At 38.5% G+C, this 22553-nt stretch overlaps 6 protein-coding genes and 1 non-coding gene across 9 annotated transcripts; 5 read left to right on the top strand and 2 right to left on the bottom strand.

Annotated features, from left to right (window-relative positions):
* Nucleotides 1–59: 59 nt before the first annotated feature.
* On the bottom strand, nucleotides 60–1882 carry LOC17885328 (uncharacterized membrane protein YuiD). Its single transcript, XM_006291543.2, has 2 exons — nucleotides 1027–1882; nucleotides 60–497 (listed from the first exon to the last, which is right to left on the bottom strand). Exons 1-2 carry the CDS (start codon nucleotides 1732–1734, stop codon nucleotides 336–338), a joined length of 870 nt encoding a protein of 289 aa, XP_006291605.1. The 5' UTR covers nucleotides 1735–1882; the 3' UTR covers nucleotides 60–335.
* A 358-nt stretch (nucleotides 1883–2240) lies between these two features.
* Nucleotides 2241–6106, top strand: LOC17887181 (dynamin-related protein 1B). The gene is made up of 14 exons (XM_023782221.1): nucleotides 2241–2503; nucleotides 2827–2890; nucleotides 2999–3103; nucleotides 3219–3323; nucleotides 3454–3504; nucleotides 3603–3664; nucleotides 3779–3869; nucleotides 4090–4154; nucleotides 4295–4489; nucleotides 4576–4695; nucleotides 4798–4868; nucleotides 4944–5220; nucleotides 5314–5682; nucleotides 5788–6106. Exons 1-14 carry the CDS (start codon nucleotides 2375–2377, stop codon nucleotides 5914–5916), a joined length of 1833 nt encoding a protein of 610 aa, XP_023637989.1. The 5' UTR covers nucleotides 2241–2374; the 3' UTR covers nucleotides 5917–6106.
* Nucleotides 6107–6189: 83 nt separating this feature from the next.
* TRNAA-CGC lies at nucleotides 6190–6262 on the bottom strand. The gene has a single exon. It is a non-coding gene; the product is annotated as a tRNA-Ala (tRNA).
* A 644-nt stretch (nucleotides 6263–6906) lies between these two features.
* On the top strand, nucleotides 6907–9002 carry LOC17886965 (cytochrome b561 and DOMON domain-containing protein At3g61750). Its single transcript, XM_006291201.2, has 4 exons — nucleotides 6907–7298; nucleotides 7515–7914; nucleotides 8088–8377; nucleotides 8475–9002. The coding sequence occupies exons 1-4, from the start codon at nucleotides 7092–7094 to the stop codon at nucleotides 8769–8771; spliced, it is 1194 nt and encodes a 397-aa protein (XP_006291263.1). The 5' UTR covers nucleotides 6907–7091; the 3' UTR covers nucleotides 8772–9002.
* Nucleotides 9003–9754: 752 nt separating this feature from the next.
* Nucleotides 9755–15837, top strand: LOC17887554 (histone-lysine N-methyltransferase ATX3). Of its 2 annotated transcripts, none has more exons than XM_023782219.1 (23): nucleotides 9755–10912; nucleotides 10995–11050; nucleotides 11131–11308; nucleotides 11536–11655; nucleotides 11734–11802; nucleotides 11892–11960; nucleotides 12048–12139; nucleotides 12243–12335; nucleotides 12495–12630; nucleotides 12727–12799; nucleotides 12886–12985; nucleotides 13091–13215; nucleotides 13434–13579; nucleotides 13656–13760; nucleotides 13896–13960; nucleotides 14054–14279; nucleotides 14392–14475; nucleotides 14589–14633; nucleotides 14708–14797; nucleotides 14889–14975; nucleotides 15053–15127; nucleotides 15200–15303; nucleotides 15392–15837. In XM_023782219.1, exons 1-23 carry the CDS (start codon nucleotides 10157–10159, stop codon nucleotides 15480–15482), a joined length of 2985 nt encoding a protein of 994 aa, XP_023637987.1. In that variant the 5' UTR covers nucleotides 9755–10156; the 3' UTR covers nucleotides 15483–15837. The 2 variants fall into 2 exon arrangements, with proteins under 2 accessions (XP_023637987.1, XP_006290256.2); XM_006290194.2 differs by having other exon boundaries at nucleotides 14389–14475.
* Nucleotides 15838–16150: 313 nt separating this feature from the next.
* LOC17886473 (probable F-box protein At3g61730) lies at nucleotides 16151–18568 on the top strand. Its single transcript, XM_023782228.1, has 8 exons — nucleotides 16151–16429; nucleotides 16889–17088; nucleotides 17170–17214; nucleotides 17414–17578; nucleotides 17660–17707; nucleotides 17821–17991; nucleotides 18077–18184; nucleotides 18277–18568. Exons 1-8 carry the CDS (start codon nucleotides 16182–16184, stop codon nucleotides 18357–18359), a joined length of 1068 nt encoding a protein of 355 aa, XP_023637996.1. The 5' UTR covers nucleotides 16151–16181; the 3' UTR covers nucleotides 18360–18568.
* Nucleotides 18569–19181: 613 nt separating this feature from the next.
* Nucleotides 19182–22437, top strand: LOC17886554 (beclin-1-like protein). Of its 2 annotated transcripts, none has more exons than XM_006293065.2 (10): nucleotides 19182–19425; nucleotides 19838–20178; nucleotides 20335–20505; nucleotides 20599–20723; nucleotides 20826–20874; nucleotides 21102–21260; nucleotides 21352–21437; nucleotides 21542–21613; nucleotides 21783–21932; nucleotides 22044–22437. In XM_006293065.2, exons 1-10 carry the CDS (start codon nucleotides 19275–19277, stop codon nucleotides 22297–22299), a joined length of 1560 nt encoding a protein of 519 aa, XP_006293127.1. In that variant the 5' UTR covers nucleotides 19182–19274; the 3' UTR covers nucleotides 22300–22437. The 2 variants fall into 2 exon arrangements, with proteins under 2 accessions (XP_006293127.1, XP_023637990.1); XM_023782222.1 differs by lacking the exon at nucleotides 19182–19425 and adding an exon at nucleotides 19447–19542.
* Nucleotides 22438–22553: the final 116 nt, after the last annotated feature.

Raw genomic sequence — 22553 nt, 5'->3', positions numbered from 1 at the left:
TTCCTTGTCCCGCAATTTTCCTTAATTTTTTTTTTCATCAATCCTTGAAAACACCATCATAACCAACAGAAAGTTTATAACTCTAAGATCTCTCTTTCTACTTCTTCCTCGGAAATACAAATATAAATTAACTTTAAAGTTGCAAAACAAGCTCTCTTTGCATTTTCAGGGAATACAAAACCTCAAAAAAAAAACACCCATTAGGAAGAAGAAATGAGTTTTCTCTATTGCCGAATGATACTACAACAACAAGAATCTTAGCCAAAATCGATGCTAAGCGATACTGAGTTTTTGGGCTAACCAAATCAACCAGAAAACTTTGAATAGAAGAGATCTTAGGCTGAGACGAGATAGCTTTGACAACAAAGGCAAGCAATGACAATACCAACCATTGCTCCAGCAAGAACCTGCGAAGGAGTGTGACCGAGCAGTTCCTTGAGCTTTCTTTGACTGATCGGATGTCCTTCGAACAAGTCCCTTATGATCAAGTTGAGAACCTGACATCAACAAATAAGACAAAACAATGTTAAATCTTACCTCACAAAGAGCAAGCAAGACTTAGATTCTCTGGCCTCTTCAAAACTCTTAAATTCTCTGGAGACTTAATCAAGATCAATCATTCTACAACAGCTATCATCAACATGTGCCTAAGGTCCATAATTTCGAGAAACTTGTACGGTGCTCAACAATGCAAAACCATCGTCTAAATAATCTAAAAGATACAAGAACCAGGAACAAACATCAACATCTAACTGATGATGTCCATAATTCCAAATCTAGTGATGTATTTCAATCGTGGACACAGAAAACTCAAGTAAGCCAACTTTTACATAGAGGCATTCAACCAAATTCAAGAGTGTTATGAAAGTCGAATCCATCACCAGATTCTAACATTTTAGTATTACAATAAGCTATACACACACACTCAGCAACATGGAAATGTAGTCAAACTTGTAGAATAGAGAAAGCATTTAATAAGACCAAGAACTTGAACAAGGTATAGAAGCAGATATGGTTATCTCTTACCTCAGCTTGCATACCGGCATGTCGTCTAACACCAATTGCATCATACATCACAATCAAGCTAAAACCTAAGCAAACAGGAAACAAGGAATCTGCTACTCCATGGCAAAGCGCCACAGAGGTGGTCAAAGCCATACAAAGAGCCGAGTGAGACGAAGGCATCCCACCAGAAGCATACAGTAGACGATAATCCCATTTCCTCTCAATGAAGAAATTGATAACCATTTTACTCGACTGCGCAAAGAACCACGCGAATACAGCTGAAACGAATGTTGGATTCGCCGAGAGCGTCGCAACGAAAGGGCTAATCTTAATCTTAGCCGAAGCCGTAACGCTCAAAAGGGCAATCCCTAACCCACCGTTGTGCTTCAAATCTCCGGCCATGTCCTCGGAAAACGCCGCCGTATCGTCTCTGTAAGCTCGGAAACGAGACATCCATAGCCTGGACTGAGAAGAAACCAAACCCTTTATTGTTCGAATGATTGGGCGCAACACACAAAAAGGGTTTAACTTGATATGACGATTGCCCCAATCTGGTTTGGGAGTCGAAGAGGAAGAAGATTTACAGCAAAATAAGGATAAGGTGTTGTTGTTGGAAGCTTCGAACTTTTGGATAGAAGCTAGCTTTACAAAGGATATCCGAGAAGGGTAATGAGATACAGTTTTAGAGAAACAAGCGAAGGAAGGATTTGATGTAGTAAGAGACTCCATGAGAGAATAAAGTTGCTGCTGCTACTACTCCTCTTCTGCGACATACAGAGAGATTGAAAAAACACAAGTGTGTGGAGACTTGGCGAAGAAAGATTGGAGATTTCTTCAAACCAAGTGGGCCTAATCTCTCTGCATAATCTTAATTCTTCAAGAAAGAAAAGATTAGTTTTGTTGATTAAAACACTTTTTTTTTTCTTTTTTTTTTTGGTAATTAACATATAAATTGTGTGGTGGTAGACAAAAGAATATAACGGAAATACCCATTCCAGTATCGTGACACGGAACATCTAAAAGTATATACCCAAAAATGTGCAGGTCTTTTTTTGTTTTTGTCTTTTTGCGTATTTAGGTCCAAAAGACGATTAATCATTTGTAATTATGGGCTGAATGTTATTTATTGGGCCTTAGGCCTTGCTACAAGGTTTGACTATTTCAACAAGGGGTATTTTGGATATATAATGAAACTTTGGTCTCTATATAATTCTAAGAAAAATTCAACGGTCGCCTGGACGATAGCAAGCAATTCTCGCGGTTATTATAACGTTTTTGCGTTCTCTTCTCCTCCTCTTACGGACCCGTCGGAGACCAAATCTCGCCGGAAAGTTGATTCCCCTGTTTAGTAATCGGAGCTGATTTCATTATGGAGAGCTTGATTGCGCTTGTGAACAAGATACAGCGAGCTTGTACAGCTCTGGGAGATCACGGCGAAGGAAGCTCCCTCCCAACTCTCTGGGACTCATTGCCTGCAATCGCCGTCGTCGGTGGTCAGGTTTGGTCTCTTTTTCCTGATTTAATTTTTGAATCGGTGACCTTACCTTTAAGTCTTATGCATTGCCTTTCCGTACATTTTGGGTTTTAGTCCGCAGAAATAATCTGATCTCGTTTGGGGTTATCGTCTGATACCTTCCCCTTGCATCGTTGAATTGATCCAAATTCATTATGACGTTAGTATCGTCTTCGAGACCAATGGGAAAATTTGTGATTAGTCTTTCGATTGAGTGAAAATTTTTGAGATCTTTTGCTTTTAATCAGAAGCTGTTGCGTATCAATGCAATGTGTGTAACTAATCCAATTGATTTGATGAAATTGTAGAGTTCTGGAAAGTCTTCAGTGCTAGAGAGCGTTGTAGGGAAAGATTTTCTACCTCGTGGAGCTGGTAAGCTTGCTTAGACCAATATCAACAGATTACAAAGTATATGGTAATTAACTCAAGATTCATCTTCTGATATACCAGTTACTTAGAACAACAATGTCGTCCTTGTAGGGATTGTTACACGTAGACCTCTTGTCCTGCAGCTCCATCGAATTGATGAAGGCAAAGAGTATGCTGAGTTTATGCATCTTCCAAAGAAGAAGTTCTCTGATTTTGGTATATTTCTTTGGGAGGAGTAGCTCCTTATTATCTTTGTGACCAGTTTCAAAAGATCCGTCTCATCTAGTTTTCTTAAGTTTGAGATCTTTATTTCTTCTATCTTGGTATGTAGCTGCTGTGAGGCAGGAGATCTCGGACGAGACAGATCGTGAAACTGGTCGCTGCAGCAAAGTAATATCTACAGTTCCAATTCATCTCAGTATCTTCTCTCCCAATGGTAAGAGCCTACATTTGCATTAAGAGCCTACTTTAGGAATCCATTCAAATCTTAGTTTATGTTTTCTACCATCTTTCCCATTTGTCTTCCAGTCTCCATGCTTAACACTTTTATTTCCTTATGTTTGTAGTTGTGAATTTGACACTTGTCGATCTTCCTGGGCTGACAAAGGTAGCTGTTGGTAAGTGAGCTAGTCTTTGTTTTTCCTGTGATATCCCACAACCCAAGTCCTCTTTGTTGACAAACATTAATGAAAAATTGGTGCCAATGATGTGGTAGATGGTCAGCCTGAAAGCATTGTTCAAGACATCGAGAACATGGTCAGATCGTTTATTGAGAAGGTAACTCTGATTTGAAAGAAAGTAGCAGAATACAACTGTAGAAGAATGATGCTCTTATCCTCTAAAGCATTGTTCAAGCAGAGTAACAAAGATTGATCATTCACTTTTTGACAGCCCAACTGCATCATACTAGCTATTTCCCCTGCAAATCAGGATCTTGCTACATCTGATGCCATTAAGATCTCTCGTGAAGTTGATCCAAAAGGTGACATATTCTTCCCTTTTTATATTTTGATACAACTACGTTCTATGGAGCTTTGTATATATGATTGAGTTGCGTGGTCAGTGGCTAGTGGTTATCTTATATTGAAATTATCTATAGTAAACGAAGACGACCATCCTTGCAACTACTATACCTTGATATTATTTTGAATTGATTGATTCATTTTGTTTAATGTTTGCTTTGTTGCACTTGCTGTTATCAGGAGACAGGACTTTTGGAGTTTTAACTAAAATTGATCTCATGGACCAAGGCACTAATGCTGTTGATGTAAGTTTATATTCAGACAACAATTTATCTCTGACTGCAATATGAAAAAGACACAATGAAGATTAAATATGAGAATCTTACTAAATAGTGGTGAGTAATATTAAAGAGTCCTAGGTGTTTTAAATGTTTGGAGATTTCAGATACTTGAAGGAAGGGGATACAAATTAAGATATCCTTGGGTTGGTGTTGTAAACCGGTCTCAAGCTGACATCAATAAAAGTGTTGATATGATTGCTGCTCGTCGGCGTGAACGTGATTACTTCCAGTCTAGCCCAGAATATAGACATTTATCTGAAAGAATGGGTTCAGAGTACTTAGGAAAAATGCTCTCTAAGGTATATAATTGAGAAGCTTGGTGTATATGAAGCTTATCACATGAAAGGTTTGGTAGTTTCTCTAAAAATAGCTATACCTTTTTCAGCATTTGGAAGTTGTTATCAAGTCGAGAATCCCAGGACTGCAGTCTCTTATCACAAAGACAATATCGGAGTTAGAGACAGAGCTAAGCCGTCTTGGAAAGCCTGTAGCAGCTGACGCTGGTGTAAGGATCTTATGTCTTTAGGACCTTTTTTGCCTTTCATTCTTCGGTTTCTTCTCTCATTTTAAATCCCTCCTTCGTTAATACCCATTCTCTTGAATGCAGGGAAAACTTTATATGATCATGGAAATTTGCCGTGCTTTTGATCAAACTTTTAAAGAACACCTCGATGGCACGTAAGTCACCGCATGTTTCTGGATTGTTGCTAATGCTTTTTTCTGGCTTTATGATTACCACTAATAACCTCACAGACGTTCAGGTGGTGAAAAGATAAATTCTGTGTTTGACAATCAATTCCCAGCTGCTATCAAAAGACTGCAATTCGACAAGCATCTCTCCATGGACAATGTACGGAAACTGATCACTGAAGCAGATGGATATCAACCTCATCTCATAGCTCCTGAACAAGGTTATCGTCGTCTCATAGAATCATGCTTAGTCTCCATTAGAGGCCCTGCTGAAGCAGCTGTTGATGCGGTTCATTCCATTCTTAAGGATCTAATCCACAAGTCCATTGGCGAAACATCTGTAAGATAATCTCTCTCAGGTCTCAACAGAGTTCAAAATCAGAATCACTTTTAACCCATGATTATATATTATTCTTTTTCATCATCACAACAGGAACTGAAACAATATCCAACACTTAGAGTGGAAGTATCAGGTGCAGCCGTGGATTCATTGGATCGAATGAGAGAAGAGAGCAGGAAAGCAACTCTGTTACTAGTGGACATGGAATCTGGTTACTTAACGGTTGAGTTCTTCAGGAAACTCCCACAAGATTCAGAAAAAGGTGGGAATCCGACACATTCAATATTCGACAGATACAACGATGCTTATCTCCGAAGAATCGGCTCGAATGTGTTGTCTTATGTGAACATGGTCTGCGCTGGGTTGAGAAACTCCATACCAAAATCGATTGTTTACTGTCAAGTCCGTGAAGCAAAACGAAGCCTTCTTGACTTCTTCTTCACCGAGCTTGGCCAGAAAGAGGTAATGCACTAGCCATTATTACTAAACCTATCTAAGCAAATTGACAAATGTATAACATATTACTATATGAGTAAGAATGTTAAAATGGTTTGGTGTTGAATATAGATGAGCAAATTGTCGAAATTGTTGGATGAGGATCCTGCAGTTCAGCAGCGAAGGACTTCAATTGCAAAGAGGCTGGAACTGTATAGAAGTGCTCAGACGGATATTGAAGCAGTTGCTTGGTCCAAGTAGATATACTTCTTCACACTTCACATTTTTTTTTTGTTTCTGTAGTAGACGTTCCTTCTTCATTTTTTGTTTATTTTTCTTCATTTGTCTTTTTATTTGGTGTTCGAATTGACATTGTTTCTGAATAAGTTTTGTAAGAGGATGTAGTTGGGGCAGGGATATGTTGATCAAATTATTATTACAAAAAGAACTAGTAGAAGTCATGTGAACGTCTCTGGATTCGAAGAAGATAAACAAAAAGGTTCCGAAGGGGGAAAAAAAACAATATAACAAATGTGGAGATGCGGGGAATCGAACCCCGTGCCTCTCGCATGCGAAGCGAGCGCTCTACCATATGAGCTACATCCCCATATTGTTTGATGTTACAGTCTAACTCAAAATATTTAGACTGACTTAGCTTTTCCAATGACACCAAATATTTTCTTTTCTTTTCCCGTTTGTGTTTAGAATTAACAAATGAACTTTGTTTGTGTGATTGGTACTCATTGAAGCTGTAAAGGTTCGTATCAAAATAATGAAAGTTTTAAAAAATCACAAGTAAAGAACTTAGGTTAATTAGTTACTTTGTTTCTAAGTTTTGTTCCAATATCTCCTCCCTAAAAAAAAAAAAAAAGAGAAAAAGAAGAAAAGATGATGTTGATGAGCGTGGCATCATCCTGACCAAATATACCTAATGAGTTATGATTCAGACTAAGACTGATCCACTTCCCACTCTGGTCCAGTTTACGACCCCACTCTCTCTCTCCCATCTCTGTCTTCTTCTTTTTCCCCTCAAATAAGCAAAGTTAACACACAAAAAAGAGACTCCAGATTCTCAATATCTTAAAAAATATAGTTTCTCAACCTCAAATAGCAATTGACAATTGTTTTAACTGGCAAAAAGCAATTATTTCATCGCATCTTGGTATATTTTTGTCGGTTCACGTGTCGGTTAAGTGACAGAGGGGACATAAATTGTCCGATACTTAACCAGTGAAACATCAACTCCAGTATCTTTCTCAAAATCCAATCGGGGAGCTGATTTAAAACAATTTAGATGATTATGATTGATCGCCATCTTCAACCACTTTCACCACCAAACTCAATCACTCTTCTTCAAGCAACCAACACCAAAAACACCCTCCGCATCGTTCCTCGCTCCGCCCTTGCTCCTTCTCGTCCCTGCTTCGATTCCAACTATGAGAACCTTCCTCGGGTTCTATCTCCTCTGTCTCCTTATCGGAAAAGACCTGCCCTTTCTAGCTGCAGATGACAGCAATGCCATAAACGATTCTACCCAGAATCTCTGTTTTGCTAACCGATTATCCGATTTTCTCCCTCCACCGTACAGCAATATCTCCGATAACATGCCATGTACTCCTCTTTGGAACACATTCGTTTTACGGGTACGCAATAAACAATAACCAACTTTTCAGTAACCTCATGAGTTTGATTGTTTTCTAATTGTTGCTCTGCTTTTCAATTTCGATTTTCAATTTCTCTAATTTTTTATTAAGCAACGACTCTAATCTTCCATTTCACTTGATAATTCTCTGATTTTCAATAAAGCCATGATTTTGATGATCCAATATTTTTGGTTTTCCAATGTCTTTGTTTTGCAGTACTCAGAAAACAGAGACAATGTGATGACGATCATAGTATCAGCTTTATACACAACCGGGTGGGTCGGGATAGGATTCTCGAAAGACGGAAGAATGGTTGGATCAAGCGCGATGATCGGGTGGATTTCGAAAAAGGGTCACGCCAAAATCAAACAATACTATCTCCAAGGAACGGAGAGAGACCAAGTTGTGCCGGATCAAGGAGAATTGCAACTACAAAAAGTGCCTCCGGTGGTGGCTCTTCACGGAGCAATGATTTACTTAGCTTTTCAGGTGAAATTCGCCGTTAGAGTTCCTCGGAGAGCTGTGATTCTAGCGTTTAGCACCGCTTATCCTTCGAAACTAGGCCGTTTGACTAAGCATGATGATAAAACTACAGTCATCGTCGATTTCTCCAAAGGTATGTGTATGAACATGAACTTGCAAAACACTGAAATATAGTAAAACACTAAGTCCATATATAGTCGTTTAGACAGTCTAATACATAGTGCAAACTTTTATAACAGTAAAGTCCATATATAGTCGTTTAGACAATCTAATACTCAGTGTCTCGTGTGTTCTTGGTCTATGCAGCGAGTGGAGCAACCTCCATAAAGACGACAACTTCTACGGAGATGACAAAACATGGAGTAATGGCGATACTGGGATGGGGTTTCTTACTTCCTGTAGGGGCAATCCTCGCGAGATATCTTAGACATAAAGACCCTCTTTGGTACTATCTTCATATCGGATTTCAATTCACGGGATTTATCTTCGGTTTAGCTGCTGTTATTCTCGGGATTCAGCTTTACAATAGGATCCAGCCGATTATACCTGCTCATCGAGGCATTGGGATCTGTCTTCTAGTCCTTAGCATTCTTCAGGTTTGAGAATCAAGACTTGGAAGTACTCTCTCTAGAGTTTAAGAATCGGGATAAGGGTTTTAAATTTTAAGCTTTGGCTGAACCATATGTTTTACAGGTTTTGGCTTTCTTTGCACGGCCACAGAAGGAGACAAAGATGAGGAGATATTGGAATTGGTATCATCATTGGATTGGGAGAATCTCTCTCTTCTTTGGAGCTGTGAACATTTTTCTTGGAATTCGAATGGCGAATAATGGAGGAGATGGCTGGAAAATTGGATATGGATTTGTGTTGTCAGTGACATTACTTGCTTTTATTGTTCTTGAAATATTCAGAATTCGTGGCTCCATTGGTTCACCATCTTCTCACACCCCTCCCTCTTTTGAGGCACATCCAAGTTCTACTAGTGTTTGATTCAAGATCGTCATTCATTTGTTTCTTGTACATATATAAAGGCTCTTTTTATTTTTTTCCATGTTCTTGGCTAATGACTAATATCATTATGGTCGATAAGTGATTTTTTTTGTTTTTTTTTATAAATTCCGGCGACCATTATATGATTGTTTCTTTGTAAAAGGTTTGTTTCTTTTTGGATCTTACTTTGTTCTCGTTTAAGATGTAAGTTGAGTTTTGAAGGTTCTTGTTGTTGGTGCTGGTGTATAATTTTGAGCAGATCGGTTTGCATTAAGAACCACATGGAAATACACGTATTTGCTTTCATTGAAATTTTTTTAAAAATGTTTGTTTCCAAGTTACTTAAAATGGAGTTGGAACAAATTAAACATCTAAAACATTTTGACTTATTTGGTAAACATTTTATCTTAGCAACCATTTGCATTCTATAAAATTATAAATTTATAAGATATGGAAACTAAAACCAAGACTATACTGTACATGTACTTTTAAAAAATTTAACTTGCAGGATCGTAAAGATGAGAAACTTTTTCATAAGATAAACAAAGCCTACATGTTTATAAATTAATTAATGATAGGAAAAAACTTCATTTCGAAAAGAAACCTAAACTGATAAAAGAAATAAACATAGGCCCAAATATGTGGTATATCGCGAAAATATAGGCCCAACAAACCTTTTTATTTTTTCACATAATTTGTTCAAAAAAATAAAAAGAAGAGTTATTTAGTGAAGCGCCACGTCGGATAGAATGAAAAAGAAGATTTCGACTTGGCGCTCTTGTAGGCCTGAAATTTCGTAGTCTTCCCTCCGTCCCCAATCCCTGGAGCCAAACACTGTTCCATTGCACCGCCACGTCAGCATTACTCGAATTATAATTTTCGTTTTATTGTTGTTTAGGCGAATTAATTTCACAAATTAACCGTAAAATAAATAGGGAAAATATATAAACCGACGGTCTGTGTCTCCTTCACCAGAACAGACGCTCAAACCCAAACAAGATCCTTCTCCTCCTTTTTTTGTTTTCCTTCGCCGTCGAATTTTTCAAGGAGCTTTTGGGTTTTTATCTTCTCCGTAGTGATAAAACAGACTTATAATTTTCGTAGGTTTTTAACGACGAGTGTTTGCTTTGTTTCTCCGTCGTCTGTTTCTCCGTCGTTTGATTTCTTAGTTCTATCCTCAGAGGGGAAACATACGAATTCCGAGGATTTCGAATTTAGGGTTCAAGTAGCGGTTTCGCATTGGGTTCATCGAGTATTGAGCCGATTTGCGAGAGGAATTGAACACGTTTCGAGGTTTTTTTCTTTTTCTTTCCCGGAGGTTTGAGGAGCGAATCTGTTTGTTTGATGAAATTAGGGTTTTCGAGTCGGAATTTGGATGGTCCTTTATGCTGAGTAGCCCAGAATCGTTGAGTTGGGACATGATTTTGAAACGGACCTTGACATTCGAGAATCAGAATCTGAAGAGGTGCAAAATTGATTCAGAAATTGATTATGGGAGCAAAAAGGGTGAGATTATGGTGTATAAGAAGAGACAAAGAGCAACCGTGGATCAACCATGTTCAGAACCCGAACTTCTTACCAGTAGCTCAAGCTCCTTGACCAGTAAAGATTCTCAGCCGGTCTCAGACCAGTCCAAGTCTTCGCGGGGCAGAGTTCGAGCGGTTCCTTCAAGGTTCAGCGATTCGGTTGTTGGTTCATGGAAAGTCAGCCGTCGTAAGGTCGAGTCGACGGAGTCTAGCCATGATGACGATGCATATCTCGGGAAGAAGGCCAAAGGTTTCAGTGGAAGCTCGAGACTGAATCGCAGCAAAGGCTCGAAGCTGATTCCACGTAAGGATAACGGAGACAGCAGCGAAGTAGATTTTGATGGGTGGGATGTTAAAATTTCCACGTTGTCTTCCTCCGACGACGCTAATTCTGGAATGCTGAACCAGTCCGACGCCACGCGTAAGGGCGTGTACAAACCAGAGGACTTTACGGTCGGCGATCTTGTCTGGGCCAAGTGTGGGAAAAAATTCCCAGCATGGCCGGCTGTGGTGATCGATCCATTATCACAAGCGCCTACTGCGGTCTTGAAACATTGCGTCCCTGGAGCAATATGTGTCATGTTTTTTGGGTATTCCAAGAATGGAACTCAGAGGGTATCTCCTTAATCTCTCTGTCCCTCCGTTTGATGCATTTATTTGTTCGATCTTTTTTTCTGAAACTTATGGTCATTAACAGGACTATGCATGGGTAAGACAAGGAATGATGTATCCGTTTACGGAATTTATGGACAAGTAAGTTCATGAGACGCTCTCTCTTGATTCTTTCATAATTGCCTGTTTGTTTCTGTTCCTTAAGTCTTTCATCTCTTCAGATTTCAGGATCAGACAAACTTGTACAATTACAAACCAAGTGAATTTAAGAAGGCACTAGAGGAAGCAGTTTTGGCAGAAAATGGGGTCGAGGGTAATTTTGGAGCTGCTGAAATTAGCTGCCCAGATTCCTCTGCGACTGAATCCGACCAGGAGTATGGGCCTACTTCTAAAACTCAGGCACGTTTTCTTGACACGTGTTCATTTTTTTTGGGTTAGATTTTCAGGTTTGGTGTTTTAGTGATTTAGGAAGACAATGCAAATCAATTAAGGACAACTTCTGTACAACTTTAAGCATCCTGTGTAGTTCATCGCCACCTACATCTGTGATGTTGTACTTGTATCCATCTCATCAACAAATATTGGAGTGCATCCCCTATAACGATATGCTGATTCAATTTGTGTAGGGTTCATGTCATGCAGACATAACGACCTGTGACGGTTGTGGCTCAGTAATGCCATTAAAATCTCTAAAAAGGACAAAAGGGTCACAACCTGAAGAGCTTTTATGCAAACACTGTTCTAAGGTTCTTAATTGTCCTTACTCTTTGGTTTTCTCTTGTCTTTTGCTAATAAAAGGAATAAACCAAATTTTTTTGTTTCAGTTGCGGAAATCCAATCAGTATTGTGGCATTTGCAAGAGAATATGGCACCCTTCAGATGATGGAGATTGGGTGAGAATATATGTGACCATGCTTGGTTAAATACGGACCTGAGTAAGAAATTATTATATCTATGTAGCTGACTTGATTTAATGTATTAGGTTTGTTGTGATGGGTGTGATGTATGGGTACATGCTGGGTGCGACAACATTTCAAACAAGCGTTTTAAGGTACATCTATGTGCATCTTTAACTTTTGATTCTAAGTATTGTAAGGCTCTTGTCGAACGGTTGCACTGATTTGGTTATTATCTTAAGGAACTGGAGCACAACAATTACTATTGCCCAAGTTGTAAAGGTCGGCATGAGATTTCACCAGCATTATTAGAAGAACAGAACTCAGTGTTCAAGTATGTTGTTAACATCTCATGCTCTCCTGCTTTGATTGTTTGCATTTCTCTACGCTAATTCTTTAATCTGCGAAATTTCCTCATCACAACCTCTTTGGGACAGGTCTACAGAAAAGGTGACAGAGACTGAGCTGCCTGATGAGGTTACTGTAGTCTGTAATGGCATGGAAGGAACGTATATCAGAAAACTTCATGCGTACGTATTAGATGTCTCAGCCTTGTTTCAATTTCTTCATTTAGAAAGGATCTTGTATGTTTATAACTATGCAACACAATAATTCCATGATCAATCCTACGCTCCTGTTATTCTCTTGTTGTTTTAGAGATTAGACCAACACATTACTATTGTTTTCAGAATTGAGTGCAAGTGTGGTTCATGTGGGTCAAGGAAGCAGTCACCAAGTGAATGGGAACGGCATACGGGCTGCAGAGCAAAAAAGTGGAAGTATAGCGTAAGAGTGAAAGGCACAATGCTACCTCTAGAAAAATGGGTACAGCCCTTATGCTACAATCTCTCATAAAATTGCCCTTATATACCCCTGAAATTTGCATGTAAGAGATTTAATACTGACAACAATATATTACAGATTGCAGAGTTTAGTACCTACACTATAGAAACCCAGATGTTAGATAAGCAGAAGATGCTCTCTTTGCTGGAAGGTAGATTATAGCTCAACTCTTGGGTCCCTTCTTTTGGAATTCAAATTTGGTTTGAAACTTGCTTACTACTTATTTTGTATGCACAGAAAAGTATGAGCCAGTCAGTGCTAAGTGGACAACTGAAAGGTGTGCTGTATGCAGATGGGTAGAAGACTGGGAAGAAAATAAAATGATCATCTGTAACAGGTAAATTTTTGGCATTTTTGGTTATACTGAATTCTACAGCGGTCTTATAACTAACTTGATGTCATAAATATGTAAATCTGACAAGTATTATGAATATGTCTTTAGATGTCAGGTGGCTGTGCACCAAGAATGCTATGGGGTAAGCAAATCACAAGACCTCACCTCCTGGGTATGTAGAGCATGTGAAACACCAGATATTGAGAGAGAGTGTTGTCTTTGTCCTGTAAAAGGTATTACTGCAGAAGTAGCTATCTTTATGATTCCCCCCCTTTCCCACAATCTTGCTATAGTAATGGTTTATTATTGACTGTCCTTTCACAAGGTCAAGTTAAGTAAACTCAGTCGTAGAATTGTCGTTTTGGGTACAAAGGTGTTATAATTTGAACTCATTTTCATATCTCTGTTTCCGTCATGATAGTTAAACACAATTTCTCTTCCATATATGCAGGCGGTGCTTTAAAACCAAGCGATGTCGAGGGTTTTTGGGTTCATGTAACATGTGCTTGGTTCCGACCGGAAGTTGGGTTTCTGAATCATGAAACTATGGAGCCTGCTGTTGGACTTTTTAAAATTCCAGCAAATTCATTTCTTAAGGTATAATGAAATGGTAGAAGTAGAAACAATAATGAAATTTTTTCTAATAATACACATCTGATATTTTTCCTTTTAGGTTTGCACAATTTGTAAGCAGACACATGGTTCCTGCGTGCATTGCTGCAAGTGTGCCACTCACTTCCACGCAATGTGTGCATCACGGGCAGGTTACAACATGGAGGTTAGTCCTTAAACTACTTGATCTCTATGTGCTGATGATACTCTTCATATTTCACCTTAGTTCCCTTTCAACGGTGTTCTGTGAGAAAATCTTTTTAGGGATATGTAACTGATACTGTTGTCTATTGAAATTTAGTTGCACTGCCTGGAGAAAAATGGTGTGCAGAGAACCAGGAAATCAGTTTACTGTTCTTTTCACAGGTTTGTTTTTTGTTTTTTCGACATATTCTATAATTGATCTGTTATGCGATACGAGGACTTACTAATTGCCTGTATCATTTTACCACTATGTAGGAAGCCAGATCCAAATAGTGTTGTAGTTGTGCACACACCCTCAGGAGTATTTGGCTCTAGAAATTTGCTTCAGAATCAAAATGGGCGCACCAAAGGTTCAAGACTTGTTATGACTAAGAAGATAAAGGTTCCAGGTTCCGAAATCCAAACACAAGCTGAACAGAGTCATGTATTTGATTCTCAGTCTGCAGCAAGATGCCGTATATATCGTAGATCAAACACAAAGGTATGCTTTTGGGGATCTTGTTTATTCTTGGACATTGGATAGTCTTTCATTCTTAAGTATGTCTCGGCAAAGAAACTATTTCATCTCTGTTACTGCTCTGATGTTTCAGAAGATTGATCTGGAGGCGATATACCACAGGCTCAAGGGACCAAGCCATCATTCTTTGGTTGAAATCGAGAATCTAAATTCTTTTAAGGCAACTTTCTCATTCAGAACTAGATTCATCTAAACTATTTCAACTCTTTCTTGGGGCATCTTTTTTTGGATATCTCAGTAAGATCTTAATTTCCTTTTACCTTGTTACAACAGGAAGCAGATTTTCTCTCATTCAGAGACCGGCTAAAACATTTGCAGGTAATCATTGATTCAAGAAGAGTTAATATCCATCTATTTATCCTAGAACATTATAAACAATATATCTTCTTCAGAGGACGGAAAGTTTGCGGGTCTGCTTTGGTAAATCTGGCATACATGGATGGGGTCTGTTTGCAAGGACAAGTATTCAAGAGGGAGAAATGGTATTTAGTTTACTTCGTATAACGCATGATTTCGATGGCCAAACTGAATGTGCATCTTAAACAAACTACTGATACTGAAATTCCTGTGTAGATTATCGAGTATCTAGGGGTGAAAGTTAGGAGAAGTGTTGCAGATCTGAGAGAGGCAAAGTACCGTTCTCAAGGCAAAGATTGTTACGTAAGTTCTGATTGCTTGCTTACATTCAACATTATCAGCTGCATCTAATGGTTAAAACTTATTGTTTAACAACGCAGCTATTTAAGATAAGCGAAGAGATAGTGATTGATGCCACAGACTCTGGAAACATAGCACGCTTGATCAATCATTCAGTAAGTTCTGTGAATGGACACATGATACCGAAGCCTGGTATCTAATATTAACGATGGTCATGTCTTGTGCAGTGTATGCCCAATTGCTATGCCCGTATAGTGAGTATGGGTGATGGCGAAGACAACAGAATCGTCCTCATTGCAAAGACCAATGTCTCAGCTGGCGAAGAGCTTACGTAAATACAAAAAATAAGCTTCTCTTTTCATAGAATTCCGATTTTTACACATTGATTACCTTAACAATGAAAACCCGTTTTTCTACAGGTATGATTATCTCTTTGAGGTTGATGAATCTGAAGAAATCAAAGTGCCTTGCCTTTGTAAAGCTCCGAACTGCCGCAAATTCATGAACTAGATAGAGCTTTTTAAGTCTGAAGTCTAAACCATTCTTGCAAACGTTCAAACTTGCTGCAAATTTGAACAGTAACGACGGTGGGAAGTTAACCGTTTTTTTACTCGGTGGCTAGCTCATGCTGACTTCTTCCCGATTGATTCATTAGTTACACCGGTTAAAGTGTGTGCTCGCTGCGTACATTAGCCGGCGTGGCAATTTTGTAAATTTGTAGAATTAACCAACTCTAGGAAAAAACCTCCATAGAGAAAGAAGACATTAATTTTGATTCGACCCTAAAGGTCCACAGAATGTTCAAGTGTCTATAGCTTTTTAGTATCTTGCATTTATATAGTTTCGGTACCCAAAGTTTCTATAAGCTATGTCGAATTTACTATGCCGATCTTATTTTTTTCATGAAAACGGCAAATCACACTGGGTAGAAAAGAAAAATTATGGCTTGGTTTAGGTTTCATCTGGTGATGCTGAACCGGATTCGAAGTTCAAGCCGATTTCGAATTGTAAAGAGGCGGCCCCACAAAGTTTGTTACAGGGGTATAGACGTCATTTTTGACATGAAATTTTTTCAAAAATTCGCTGTGTCTCCCTCGCGGGTATATATCACAGCTACACGGTTCAGAGCTAAAACCAAATTTTGAAACAAATTCTTAACAAACTAGTGACGAGTGAGATACTCAGTGAGCAGAGAGAGAGAGACGAAGAATGAAGTTGAGATCTAGTGATGTTGAAGGAGAGAGTGGAGGGAAGAGGAAAGCTCCAGAGGGAGACGAAAATGGTGGACGGAAGAGAAAATTGGCGCAGAGCAACGATCTTCAGAGAGAAGACGATGGTAGAGCGAAGAGAAGAATCGTTCAGAGCAATGAACTGAAGAACGGGAAGATCCTCAGAGGAATCCATGGCTGTGTATCTCCTCGGTGCTCTGCTCATACTTACCAGTCTCGCTTCTCATGGTATTTTTTCTTCCCCTCTCTCTAGACTACTCGAAATTTCGAATTGATGAGCGAAATAGATCTGAGTTTGAATAGTTTTTGTGTCTGAGCTTGGGTTGAGCTCCAATTTGAATTTGAAATGCTTGTACGGTGTTTAATCTTACTGTATTTGATGGATCTAGGATATGGAGTTCGATCAATCATCTTCGTCACCTTCTGGAAAAGAAATCTCGGAATCAATTTGATTTGTATGAGAATTAGTTGTGTATATCGATCTCTGTCCATGATTGTGTGGTTGATGGAAACTGGGATTTGAGTTATTCTTCATATTTCTTCGCTTTCAATTATCAAAAACTGAATCCAGATACTAACGAGGAAGAATTTGAAAATCAATCGCTAGTCTCTCCAATTACGAATCAGGTTTCGTAGATCTAAGTCTCCATTTTCAGCGTTATTTTATAATTTTCTTTGCTGAAACAGGTTTGAGCAAGATATATGGACATACATTACAAGGTTTTTGGATGGTAAATCATTGGTGATGCTGGGAGCAACAAACAAATGGTTCAACAAGATCGTAATGGAGGATACAGTTTGGAGGTTTGTCTGCTTGCGTGATCTTCAGGTCCCTGAGACGTTTCCAGTTTCTTCCAGCTGGATTAAGATATATGCTTCAGCTTTTGGTAAGAATGACATTCACATCAACTTCCAACTTATACATTCTTATACAATTGTAAACTTAGAAACAATATGGAAAACTGCAGATGGGAGTCACTCTTACTTGTCCCGTCAGAAGGAGAAGCATATTGGTTAGTCCCTGAATTGGGTTCATCATACTCTCTTAGTCTACTAATTGTCAAAAAGTCATGTTAATATAAGATACCAGGATATATGTTGATTCTCTATGGAAGTGATATAAACATCATCACAGTCAAAATCTTTGACTTTGAAGTACTCATTTGCTGATCACAGCCTCACTTTTATCTGGTTTTGACACTGTAATTATAGATTGGATGCGGATTGGTGCCTTTGTTCTTGACTCTCGAACCTCACTCCTGACTGAGAGTTTGAGTGGTCGTCTGAAAGTCCCAAGGGAAGGAACCATAGAACAAATGTTACATTCCAGTGGTTCATGTGTTATCAACGAGATCAAAAGCGGTATTTGGATTGCAGGTAAGAAATTTCATTTATTCATGATCTTCAAAAACTTATCAACAACAGGAAAAACTATAACATGGCTTATCCTAATTCCAGATTTACAGCTTGTGCGTTGCCCTGTTTGTGACCTCAGTACCTGTGATGGTAAAAGACACTAATCAACTCAAATCTGTTGCTGAAACTTTAGTATTGATGCTAGTCTTTTAGTCTCTGCAATGACGAAATTATAACTAAGAGTGTTTCTATTTACTGTGTAGGAACAATGCAAACACTTGATGCTAGGCACTTTGAACTGTTCCTTAGTGAAGGCTACAAAGATGGAAGCTGGGAATACAATCTTATTGGATCTCATAAGTTACAGAAAGACGCAGGTGCAGCTTGTGGAGCCATATTTGATCTCAAACACCTTAAAGAATCTTCATCCTCAGGTAACTGAAATCCTAGATAAACTCTTATGGTTCTTCATCCTCAAATCATTCTCCATCTCATACCTTTCACATGAAACCTCTATAGGTATTCTCAACCTCAAGTCTTGGACCGGAGAGCCAAATGATTCCCAACCTAAAGCAGTTATCGCACCCCATGCTGTCGCTGTTCACACAAGGCTGCAAGAAAATGAAGGTATATGTCCAAATCACATTACATAATCAACCATCTTTATCTAGGAAGAAAGAAATACAATTACAATTATTTTACAAATCTAAAAATTGCAGGAATCCTTGTGAAGTACCATACAATGAAAGCAGGAACAGACGGTGACATTGTTTCCATCAGAATCTCCCAGCAGCTTCTCTGATTCCTTCACAGTGCTTTGTCTCAAAGTCGCACAAAGCTTTAAGTATATCTGGTAATCAAATCCTTTACCACTTCAGTAAAATAAAGATAAACATTAGCTCATTATAAGCTTACAGCTTTACAATATGTTCCAAGAAAAAGATGAAAGATTACTGAACTTCTTCTCTATACGAAACACATACCAATGAATGTAAGAAGATTTTAAGTCGACAATTCTGTTGCAAAATTAGATATTTACTCCTGTTCTCTAACTTTTTTCTATTATTTTATAAGTAGTTACAAAGTTAAAATTCCCTGAGTGCCTAGCCACATTATGACTTCCTCAAAACAATTCGCTCTTCCCTCTCGTAAATGACTCAGAACCAAAACGTTGCTACAGTTCCTCTGATGATGTCAGCTTCCCTTTCTGGATATTTCCCAAGCAATCTTCGTCCTGTGGCTATCCAGGATTCGACCTCCATTGCCTTGGTAACACGACGACCTTCTTCTTCGCACACCTTCAGATCTTGCCGGCTCAATCTCTCCTCCTCTTGTCAAATCTCCAAGACTTACGTGCGAAACACGCGTTTTCTTAGCGAGTGAGTGTAGTTTATCAGCGTCACCTAAACGAAGCCAGAGTTCGAGGCCAATACTAACGGGCTTCAACTAATTTGGGCCTCAAGTCCAGTTTTTATCAAGTTAAGGATACGGACTTGTATTTCACACCCAGATTCGGGTCAAGGTAACTTCTAACCAATATTATAGCTTCCTTGTGAGTTTTGTCTATCAACATCCATCATCAAAGTCTTCAATTCATCATATTTGGTATCGGAAGTAATCGGATTTATATCGCCTGGTAGAGAAATTCAAACCCAAACCCAACCCTAGATTGATTCCTCTTGTGTTAAAACTTTAAACCCCCCCAAATAGTGAAGTGATGAGGAAAGAGGAGGTTCTGGATAAAACTCGGACAATCCCGGTCGATCCGAATCTGCCGAAATGGGTCTGCCAAAACTGTCACCACTCCCTTACCATCGTCGGCGTCGATTCCTACGCCGGCAAGTTTTTCAATGATTCCCCTCATTCCGGTTAGGCCTTCTTCTTCCCTCTCTCGTTCCCTTTTACATACAACTTGGAAAAAAAAACAAAAAAAAAACTGTTGCTATCGTTCAGAGGGGATCAAGAGTTCAGGAAATTCATGTTTGGTAATCTGATTCTTGTTCCTTATAGATATCAACATTTTTTTAATATACACAATGATTGCCTTAGGTTCTTGTTTACCTATCTAACTAAGTTTGTTCACTATAACTTTCTCTATTTGGTCAGATTGTATGTAGTGATTTATTTTCTTCCTGCAATTGTTTTTATTAGAAGTTATTACTATGAGAATCAGTAACAGACCTATATGTAATGAATTGTCCATGTGCTTTTTCTCATGATGTGTTAAAATGGTTCTTAGTAAAGTCTCTCATAATGAATGAATGTGATTGTTACTTCCAGCAATGCAGGGCTCCTCCATCCATGGAGCTAACAGTGTGCTTGGTTCAACACGGATGGACAACTCTTTTGTTGTCTTACCTCGTCAGAAGCCTCCAGCTCAGGGCATTCCTCCACGTCCCCGTGGGGCGTCAGCTCAGCCTGATGCAACTCAATCTGGAAAGGCGATGGAAGAATCGTTTGTAGTCGTGTACAAGTCTGAGCCAGCTTCTGATTCAGGTGGTTCTCATAATCTATCACTTGAAGTGGGCCAAAATGGTCCATTGCATTCAAATAATTCCGGCTTCAATGCAACCATCAATGTCTTAACACGAGCTTTCGATATTGCCAGAACTCAGACACAGGTATGATACAGTCTAGTTATGGTTCTTTATTAAAGAGTTTATCTGCTGGATAAATTGGAATCATTAATAGTCGCATTAAATTTAGTTGGATTGGATACATAGAAGTCACGTGGACCTGATAATATGTTTTGCCTTCCCCTTTTCTTGAGTTCTTAGGTTGAACAGCCATTGTGCTTAGAATGCATGAGAGTATTGTCTGACAAACTTGAAAAGGAAGTCGAGGATGTGACAAGGGACGTCGAGGCATACGAAGCATGCGTTCAGCGGTTAGAAGGGGAGACACAAGATGTTCTTAGTGAATCTGATTTCCTGAAGGAAAAAAAGAAGGTAGCGTTAAGGTTTCATCATATTGTTTGACTATGAGATGAATTGCGGATACTGTTTAGTGATAAGCATTTTGTTGTTTACTGTTCTGCTTAGATTGAGGAAGAAGAAAAAAAACTTGTTGCTGCTATAGAAGAAACAGAGAAACAAAATGCTGAGGTGAACTATCAACTGAAGGAGCTAGAATCAAAGGGAAATCGCTTTAACGAACTCGAAGATCGGTTAAGCACTCTCACTGTTCCCTCATTGGAAAATGATACATTTGTAATGCTATCTCTTATTTTCTCACATGTTTTTTTTTAAAAAAAATTTCTGGTATATAGGTATTGGCAAGAGTTCAATAATTTCCAATTTCAACTAATAGCCCATCAGGTGCGTTGCTGTGCTCTTAGGGTTCTCCTCACTTCAATATATGATGTTTTGGAGAGTCCAGAACTTTCATTCGTTTGCTTCACAGTTTCTCTCTATTTTTTTTGTATTATTGTTAATAGCACTTGAATAGGTTTTATGTAGTCACTGTTGTATCTGTGAAAGGTTATGCTTGATCAGCGTTACACTTGTTTCTTAGATCTAGTGTTTAAATATGTCTTTGTTAACAGGAAGAGAGAGATGCAATATTGGCAAAGATTGAAGTTTCACAAGCACATTTAGAGTTATTAAATAAGACAAATGTACTGATTGATGCCTTCCCCATACGGTATGATGGAGATTTTGGTACAATTAACAATTTTCGACTTGGAATACTCCCTGACATAAAGGTAAGCTTGCAAGTTAAGTAGCATGTTTGGAAGTTATAACCTCTTCCTGCTCATATAAAGTATAAACTTAGGTCATATGAAACATTATTAGGTTGAGTGGGATGAGATCAATGCTGCTTGGGGCCAAGCCTGTCTTCTCCTCCACACAATGTGTAACTATTTCCGGCCAAAATTTCAGTATCCTTGTTACTATTTTCTCACAACTCTTTTCCTTATTTTAATTTTGGTGTGTGATACTATTTACTGTTTAAGGTTATCCTTAACTAGTAACCCTTTTTTAGATGTCGAGTTAAAATACAGCCAATGGGGAGTTATCCTAGAATTGTAGACAGCAACAACGAAACTTATGAGCTGTAAGTATTTTTCATTGTTTAACTGTCATATTTTTGTACCGGTTTGTTCGTGGAGTTGAACTTAAAACATGTCTTGTGTTGATTTTACACGAGTCTTTTAGTGAGTTTTGTCTTTGTTTCTTCAGCTTTTGTAACTAAAAAGTATGACCTGTTTAATGATCTTCGTCAGGTTTGGCCCAGTAAATCTGTTTTGGAGTACTCGGTATGATAAAGCCATGACACTGTATCTGATGTGTCTGAAAGACTTTGCTGATTTCGCAAACTCGAAGGACCAAGAAAACAATATTCCACCAGAGAAATGCCTCAAACTTCCATTCAAGCAAGTTCCCACTATTTTCAAAACCAAAATATTTATTGTCGCTCGACTTTGTTTTGGCTAATCCGTGCAATCCAAAACCTTGAAAGTTTCTCATGTGAAATCCTTTTGCAGGATCGATAATGACAAAGTGGAGGCATATTCAATAACACAGAGCTTCAACAAGAAAGAGAGTTGGACCAAAGCACTGAAGTATACTCTCTGCAACCTCAAATGGGCTCTCTACTGGTTTGTTGGAAACACTAATTTCCAACCTCTCTCTGCTACGGTCTCTTTGCCTTCTGATGTATCAGCGGCTGGTTCCTTGTACACCAAGCGAGGTCCTGATTCTAATAATAAGCCGTCTGGTAAAAACCAAAGAAACTTGTGAGAAATTGAACTAAAATCAGCTGACTTGTGTGAATAGTTTTACGCATTTATGTTATGATACATGTCAAATAATAATAACACTGATGCTTATAACCTATTGTACATATATATATATAATGATTTGGTGTTATTGTAGTTAGTTCTTTATCGTCGTAAAAATTATAGAAATTGAAACAAAATCTATATGTGGACCATGTCTATCGTATTAAGAGATTGTGCAGTTGTATTTTTAAGGGTATGTTTACGAGACACATT

This window comes from Capsella rubella, unplaced genomic scaffold, assembly GCF_000375325.1.
Source record: "Capsella rubella cultivar Monte Gargano unplaced genomic scaffold, Caprub1_0 scaffold_5, whole genome shotgun sequence".
Lineage (NCBI taxonomy): Eukaryota > Viridiplantae > Streptophyta > Magnoliopsida > Brassicales > Brassicaceae > Capsella > Capsella rubella.
This window is presented reverse-complemented; position numbering and strand designations above follow the sequence as displayed.

Coding starts and splice junctions, on each gene's coding strand:
- LOC17885328 (XM_006291543.2), bottom strand. CDS start 1,734: ATGGAGTCTCTTACTACATCAAATCCTTCCTTCGCTTGTTTCTCTAAA. Junction 498..1,026: donor ATGCCGGTATGCAAGCTGAG/GTAAGAGATAAC, acceptor TGTTGATGTCAG/GTTCTCAACTTGATCATAAG.
- LOC17887181 (XM_023782221.1), top strand. CDS start 2,375: ATGGAGAGCTTGATTGCGCTTGTGAACAAGATACAGCGAGCTTGTACA. Junction 2,504..2,826: donor TCGCCGTCGTCGGTGGTCAG/GTTTGGTCTCTT, acceptor ATGAAATTGTAG/AGTTCTGGAAAGTCTTCAGT. Junction 4,696..4,797: donor CTGTAGCAGCTGACGCTGGT/GTAAGGATCTTA, acceptor TCTTGAATGCAG/GGAAAACTTTATATGATCAT.
- LOC17886965 (XM_006291201.2), top strand. CDS start 7,092: ATGAGAACCTTCCTCGGGTTCTATCTCCTCTGTCTCCTTATCGGAAAA. Junction 7,915..8,087: donor CATCGTCGATTTCTCCAAAG/GTATGTGTATGA, acceptor TGGTCTATGCAG/CGAGTGGAGCAACCTCCATA. Junction 8,378..8,474: donor TAGTCCTTAGCATTCTTCAG/GTTTGAGAATCA, acceptor TATGTTTTACAG/GTTTTGGCTTTCTTTGCACG.
- LOC17887554 (XM_006290194.2), top strand. CDS start 10,157: ATGCTGAGTAGCCCAGAATCGTTGAGTTGGGACATGATTTTGAAACGG. Junction 14,280..14,388: donor ATCGTAGATCAAACACAAAG/GTATGCTTTTGG, acceptor CTGATGTTTCAG/AAGATTGATCTGGAGGCGAT. Junction 15,128..15,199: donor CACGCTTGATCAATCATTCA/GTAAGTTCTGTG, acceptor TGTCTTGTGCAG/TGTATGCCCAATTGCTATGC.
- LOC17886473 (XM_023782228.1), top strand. CDS start 16,182: ATGAAGTTGAGATCTAGTGATGTTGAAGGAGAGAGTGGAGGGAAGAGG. Junction 16,430..16,888: donor TACCAGTCTCGCTTCTCATG/GTATTTTTTCTT, acceptor TTGCTGAAACAG/GTTTGAGCAAGATATATGGA. Junction 17,215..17,413: donor TCAGAAGGAGAAGCATATTG/GTTAGTCCCTGA, acceptor CTGTAATTATAG/ATTGGATGCGGATTGGTGCC.
- LOC17886554 (XM_006293065.2), top strand. CDS start 19,275: ATGAGGAAAGAGGAGGTTCTGGATAAAACTCGGACAATCCCGGTCGAT. Junction 19,426..19,837: donor CAATGATTCCCCTCATTCCG/GTTAGGCCTTCT, acceptor TGTTACTTCCAG/CAATGCAGGGCTCCTCCATC. Junction 21,933..22,043: donor TGCCTCAAACTTCCATTCAA/GCAAGTTCCCAC, acceptor ATCCTTTTGCAG/GATCGATAATGACAAAGTGG.